This window comes from Salvelinus namaycush, chromosome 42 (assembly GCF_016432855.1).
Source record: "Salvelinus namaycush isolate Seneca chromosome 42, SaNama_1.0, whole genome shotgun sequence".
In the NCBI taxonomy this organism is placed as follows: Eukaryota; Metazoa; Chordata; class Actinopteri; order Salmoniformes; family Salmonidae; genus Salvelinus; species Salvelinus namaycush.
Genome location: NC_052348.1, coordinates 18,963,592 through 18,970,801, shown reverse-complemented (window position 1 = coordinate 18,970,801; position 7,210 = coordinate 18,963,592). Strand labels below are relative to the sequence as shown.

At 46.0% G+C, this 7,210-nt stretch overlaps 1 protein-coding gene across 1 annotated transcript in view; it reads left to right on the top strand.

Moving 5' to 3' along the window:
- Window positions 1–1,046: 1,046 nt before the first annotated feature.
- LOC120034767 (ephrin-B1-like) overlaps window positions 1,047–7,210 on the top strand; it is a 68,019-nt gene continuing 61,855 nt past the window's right edge. The window contains exons 1-2 of the mRNA XM_038981369.1: window positions 1,047–1,080; window positions 1,202–1,543. Coding sequence (XP_038837297.1) covers window positions 1,047–1,080; window positions 1,202–1,543 — 376 coding nt within the window. The remainder of the gene's footprint in view (window positions 1,081–1,201; window positions 1,544–7,210) is intronic.

Here is a 7,210-nt window from a genome sequence, read left to right as displayed (position 1 = left end):
AATCCACCAATCAGGCCTTCATGGTAGAGTGGCCAGATGGAAGTCACTCCTCAGTAAAAGGCACATGACAGCCCGCTTGGAGTTTGCCAAAAGGCACCTAAAGGCCTCAGACCATGAGAAACAAGATTGAACTCTTTGACCTGAATGCCAAGTGTCACGTCTGGAGGAAGCCAGGCATCACTCATCACCTGGTCAATACAATCCCTATGGTGAAGCATGGTGGTGGCAGCATCATGCTGTGGGGATGTTTTTCAACGGCAGGGACTGGGAGTCTAGTCATGATTGAGGCAAAGATGAGCAGAGGGAGACAGGGAGATCCTTGATGAGAACTTGCTCCAGAGCTCTCAGGACCTCAGACTGGGCGAAGGTTCACCTTCCAACAGGACAATGATCCTAAGCACACAGCCAAGACAATGCAGGAATGGCTTCGGGACAAGTCTCTGAATGTTTTTTTTTTAGTGACTCAGCCAGAGCCCGGACTTGAACCCGATCGAACATCTCTGGAGAGACCTGAAAATAGCCATCCAACCTGACACAGCTTGAGAGGATCTGCAGAGAAGAATGGGAGAAACTCCCGAAATACAGGTGTAGTGTCATACCCAAGACGACCCGAGGCTGTAATCCCTGCCAAAGGTGCTTCAACAAAGTACTGAGTAAAGGGTTTGAATACTTCTGTAAATGTGATATTTCAGTTACTTTATTTATACATTTGCAAAAATGTATAAAAACCTGTTTTGCTTTTCATTATGGGGTATTGAGTGTAGTTTAATGAATACAAAAAACAATTTAATACATTTTAGAATAAGGCTGAAAAGTGAAGGGGTCTGAATACTTTTCGAATGCACTGTACTTACTTATATAGTGAATAGGGTGCCATTTTGGAGGCAGTCTACATCAGTCCAGACCATGTTCTCTGGAGGCAGTCTACATCAGTCCAGACCATGTTCTCTGGAGGCAGTCTACATCAGTCCAGACCATGTTCTCTGGAGGCAGTCTACATCAGTCCAGACCATGTTCTCTGGAGGCAGTCTACATCAGTCCAGACCATGTTCTCTTCTCCTCCCCTCAGTTTCCTGTCAGGTAGAGGAGTGGTCATCTACCCAGACATCTTATTAACACTCTTCTCCTCCCCCTCAGGTTCCTGTCAGGTAGAGGGGTGGTCATCTACCCAGATATCTTATGTCTCTTCTCCTCCCCTCAGGTTCCTGTCAGGTAGAGGGGTGGTCATCTACCCAGATATCTTATGTCTCTTCTCCTCCCCTCAGGTTCCTGTCAGGTAGAGGGGTGGTCATCTACCCAGACATCGGGGACAAGCTGGACATTATCTGCCCCAAGGCTGAGCCAGGACGAGACTATGAGTTCTATAAGCTGTACCTGGTCAGGAGAGAGCAGGCGGAGGGGTGCAGCACGGTCATGGACCCCAACGTACTGGTCAACTGTAACAAGCCAGAGAAGGACATCAAGTTCACCATCAAGTTCCAGGAGTTTAGTCCCAACTATATGGGCCTGGAGTTTAAGAAGAATATGAATTACTACATCACATGTGAGTACTGAATAAAGCTTTATAATTTTTTTTGTATTGTCTTATAACAGTTTATATCATCACACATGACTACAAGAATAAGGTTTATAGTTGAAGTTGTATATGTTGTTGAAACCACTGACCTCCGAGCCCAGACTGACGATGGGCTAACAGCTAAAACGTTTGTTCCACTCTTGTTGACTGTAAATAATGAAAGAGTGCTGACCCTCCATAATGCATCAAATAGATTCTGTTTCATCACGCTTGATGAAGCTTCATTAAGCCGTGTGAGTGGGCCCAGGGAGTGGTGTTTCCTAACCTATTTATTTGTCCCCGGTGATGGTTGTGGTGTAAAGTGGAGCCGAGTAAATCTGTTATATAAAGACAGTTTAGTTTGTCTGAGCTGATAACTGACCCAACGTAGAGAGATGAGGACAGTCAACAAGAGCAGGAGACTGGTCCAACTTAAGGTGTCATTAAAAAAAATATATCTTCACAATATTGCACACCCTCCCCCCTCATAAAATTCCCTCAAAAATAATATTTACCAACAGAAATAACAATAACTGTAGCAACTCTGCATTTATAAATGTGGATATTGACACCTTTCCCAGTCAGAGGAATACAGCTCCCTCACACAGATCAAATCCAATCAAATTTTATTTGTCACATACACATGGTTAGCAGATGTTAATGCGAGTGTAGCGAAATGCTTGTGCTTCTAGTTCCGACAATGCAGTAATAACCAACGAGTAATCTAACCTAACAATTCCACAACTACTACCTTATACACACACGTGTAAAGGGATAAAGAATATGTACATAAAGATATATGAATGAGTGATGGTACAGAACGGCATAGGCAAGATGCAGTAGATGGTATCGAGTACAGTATATACATATGAGATGAGTAATGTAGGGTATGTAAACATAAAAGTGCATAGTTTAAAGTGGCTAGTGATACATGTATTACATAAAGATGGCAAGATGCAGTAGATGGTATCGAGTACAGTATATACATATACATTATATTAAGGCTGTTTAACAGTCTGATGGCCTTGAGATAGAAGCTGTTTTTCAGTCTCTCGGTCCCTGCTTTGATGCACCTGTACTGACCTCGCCTTCAGGATGATAGCGGGGTGAACAGGCAGTGGCTCGGGTGGTTGTTGTCCTTGATGATCTTTATGGCCTTCCTGTGACATCGGGTGGTATAGGTGTCCTGGAGGGCAGGTAGTTTGCCCCCAGGGATGCGTTGTGCAGACCTCTGGAGAGCCTTATGGTTGTGGGCGGAGCAGTTGCCATACCAGGCGGTGATACAGCCCGACAGGATGCTCTCGATTGTGCATCTGTAGAAGTTTGTGAGTGCTTTTGGTGACAACCCGAATTTCTTCAGCCTCCTGAGGTTGAAGAGGCGCTGCTGTGCCTTCTTCACAACGCTGTCTGTGTGGGTGGACCAATTCAGTTTGTCCGTGATGTGTACGCCGAGGAACTTAAAACTTACTACCCTCTCCACTACTGTCCCATCGATGTGGATAGGGGGGTGCTCCCTCTGCTGTTTCCTGAAGTCCACAATCATCTCCTTTGTTTTGTTGACGTTGAGTGTGAGGTTATTTTCCTGACACAAACTCCGAGGGCCCTCACCTCCTCCCTGTAGGCTGTCTCGTCGTTGTTGGTAATCAAGCCTACTACTGTTGTGTTGTCTGCAAACTTGATGATTGAGTTGGAGGCGTGCATGGCCATGCAGTCGTGGGTGAACAGGGAGTACAGGAGAGAGCTCAGAACGCACCCTTGTGGGGTCCCAGTGTTGCGGATCAGCGGGGTGGAGATGTTGTTACCTACCCTCACCACCTGGGGGCGGCCCGTCAGGAAGTCCAGTACCCAGTTGCACAGGGCGGGGTCGAGACCCAGGGTCTCGAGCTTAATGACAAGTTTGGAGGGTACTATGGTGTTAAATGCTGAGCTGTAGTCGATGAACAGCATTCTCACATAGGTATTCCTCTTGTCCAGATGGGTTAGGGCAGTGTGCAGTGTGGTTGCGATTGCGTCGTCTGTGGACCTATTGGGGCGGTAAGCAAATTGGAGTGGGTCTAGGGTGTCAGGTAGGGTGGAGGTGATATGGTCCTTGACTAGTCTCTCAAAGCACTTCATGATGGCGGAAGTGAGTGCTACGGGGCGGTAGTCGTTTAGCTCAGTTACCTTAGCTTTCTTGGTAACAGGAACAATGGTGGCCCTCTTGAAGCATGTGGGAACAGCAGACTGGGATAAGGATTGATTGAATATGTCCGTAAACACACCAGCCAGCTGGTCTGCGCATGCTCTGAGGACGCGGCTGGGGATGCCGTCTGGGCCTGCAGCCTTGCGAGGGTTAACACGTTTAAATGTTTTACTCACGTCGGCTGCAGTGAAGGAGAGTCCGCAGGTTTTGGTAGCGGGCCGTGTCAGTGGCACTGTATTGTCCTCAAAGCGAGAAAATAAGTTATTTAGCCTGTCTGGGAGCAAGACATCCTGGTCCGCGATGGGGCTGGTTTTCTTTTTGTAATCCGTGATTGACTGTAGACCCTGCCACATACCACTTGTGTCTGAGCCGTTGAATTGCAACTCTACTTTGTCTCTATACTGACGCTTAGCTTGTTTGATTGCCTTGCGGAGGGAATAGCTACACTGTTTGTATTCGGTCATGTTTCCGGGCATCTTGCCCTGGTTAAAAGCAGTGGTTCGTGCTTTCAGTTTCGCGCGAATGTTGCCATCAATCCACGGTTTCTGGTTTGGGAATGTTTTAATAGTTGCTGTGGGTACGACATCGCCGATGCACTTTCTAATGAACTCGCTCACCGAATCAGCGTATTTGTCAATGTTGTTGTTGGACGCAATGCGGAAGATATCCCAATCCACGTGATCGAAGCAGTCTTGAAGCGTAGAATCAGATTGGTCGGACCAGCGTTGAACAGACCTGAGCGCGGGAGCTTCTTGTTTTAGTTTCTGTCTGTAGGCTGGAAGCAACAAAATGGAGTCATGGTCAGCTTTTCCGAAAGGAGGGCGGGGGAGGGCCTTATATGCGTCGCGGAAGTTAGAATAACAATGATCCAGGGTTTTACCAGCCCTGGTTGCGCAATCGATATTCTGATAGAATTTAGGGAGTCTTGTTTTCAGATTAGCCTTGTTAAAATCCCCAGCTACAATGAATGCAGCCTCAGGATATGTGGTTTCCAGTTTACATAGAGTCAAATAGAGTTACACACAATAGGGACGTTTATTTCCAGTGGATAAGATGGATATGGTTTTTCTGTCCACACATTCCATCCCTCTTGTCCACTTGGAGAGAGACTGAGGCTCTGACCTGCCCCCTAGCAACCTCCCTACCAACCCATTGGTTTCCTGGTAGCAGAGGTCACTGGGAGTTTGGGGAGACAGTTTAGGATTCCCTAGTCTCTCTGGTATCATCAGGGGATGGCATGAAGGTTTACAACTCACAGGCAGGGGAATTGAAGTAGCCTAATCACATTAAAACATTGTGACTGGTTGTTTATGCCACACATTGAAAAGGTCATACATTTTAAAAGTTAAATGACAAATATTTAGGCTATATTGAAGCGTTAGGTTAGAGGTCGAGGATCAGAAAAGAGGCACAACACGCGCTAAGCTTTCCTGAATAACTGGGACTGCTGGGAGCAGAGGCCTATGGACACACTATATAGGACGACTTGGGAGAATGATGCATCAGTTTTAAAATAAAAAAGACAGACAGACTGTCCTGTACTGTGCCTTTCTAGACCTTGTAATCTGTCGAGAGTAGACCCACAACTGATTCAAATGATATGAATAGAATGAAACATTCAAATAACAGGGCTTTTGCGCCATTATTCAAATTACATTTTCACTGCAGTTTACAGCCTAGCGGGTTTTTGAAAACGGCAATATTCATTTCAATGTGGTGTTGTAGCCTAGTCTAGGTAAGATAATTGCATTGTCGCCAAGGCCATACAAATGTATTAAATTATTAAGTGATGCAAGCAAGCAACATTTTTTATAATCATAATATTTTTTTAAATAAAAGTAGTACACCTTGTAATAATACTAAACAACCTTTGACCTTAGCGACCTCCCCAAGAGATTTAAGCCTTTTGGTATTCCCACTTCTGACACCAGTGTAGAAAACGTCACAGGACAAGGAAGTAAAACCGGGTCACTGGCGTGAAATGCAAACATTGTATGCATCGTACCAACAGGGTTAACCCACTTGGTAGGAATTGTATGATGGCTCATATAGCGAGAATTGTGAGTGTATAATGGTTTAGGAATGACAGTCACAGGGACCAGGCTTTGAGTCCCGGTCAGGGTAACCCCCCTAATCCACTATATTGGTGTCAGGTGTTGTAGAGTTTTAGTCACAGTACATTTTTGTTCGGGTTAGCTGTGTTTCTGTCAGGTTTCTGTACTGCACATGTGATGGCAGAATATGATAAACAAATGTCACCCTATTGTTACAAATCATCATGATATCATTCTGCCAGGAAGGCTTATTTTGCAGTCAACATTTAATTGGGAAGGTTTTGGGGGGAAAACATTGAAAATGACTGTTTCAGCATGCATCGCAAATTTTATAGAGCTAAAAGGCCATATATCTTACCTTTAGAAGTGTTTACTTCAGGCTGACTAGCATCTATTGAGTTGCAAAGTCCCATAAATTGAATGTCCAAATCAACTTAAAGTATCTACAAAATTAGTTTTGCAGCTGTCACGCCATGACCTTAGAGATCCTTTTTATGTCTCTATTTGGTTTGGTCAGGGTGTGATTTGGGGTGGGTATTCTGTGTTCTATTATTTGTATTTCTATGTTTTGGCCCTGTAGGGTTCTCAATCAGGGACAGCTGTCTATCGTTGTCTCTGATTGAGAACCATACTTAGGTAGCCCTTTTTCCCACCTGTCTTTGTGGGAAGTTGACTTTGTTTGTGGCACATAGTCTTAAGCTTCACGGTTTGTTTTGTATTGTTTTGTCGGCGTCGTTTCTAAGAAAAAGAAAATGTACCGTGACAGCAGCGACACAATTTGAAAGGAAGACTACAGCTAAATTGTTTACTTTTATTGTTTGTTATTCACAAATTATTATTTTGATTCCCAACAACTACAATGGTGAAGCACATCATTCAGTTAGTCAAAAATGCTTGTTAAAAAATATTTGGCCTCTCTGCTGCACCTGGCCTCTCTCCTGCCTATCACCTGGCCTCTCTCCTGCCTATCACCTGGCCTCTCTGCTGCAACTGGCCTCTCCCCTGCCTATCACCTGGCCTCTCTGCTACACCTGGCCTCTCCCCTGCCTCTCACCTGGCCTCTCTGCTGCACCTAGCCTCTCCTCTGCCCATAACTTGGCCTCTCCTCTGCCCATAACTTGGCCTCTCCTCTGCCCAACACATGGCCTCTCCGCTGCACCCGGCCTCTCCGCTGCACCTGGCCTCTCTGCCCATCACCTGGCTTCTCCTCTGCCCATCACCTGGCCTTTCCGCTGCACCTGGCCTCTCCGCTGCACCTGGCCTTTCCGCTGCACCTGGCCTTTCCGCTTCACCTGGCCTCTCTGCTGCACCTGGCTTCTCCTCTGCCCATCACCTGGCCTCTCCGCTTTACCTGGCCTCTCCGCTGCACCTGGCCTCTCTGCTGCACCTGGCTTCTCCTCTGCTCATCACCTGGCCTCT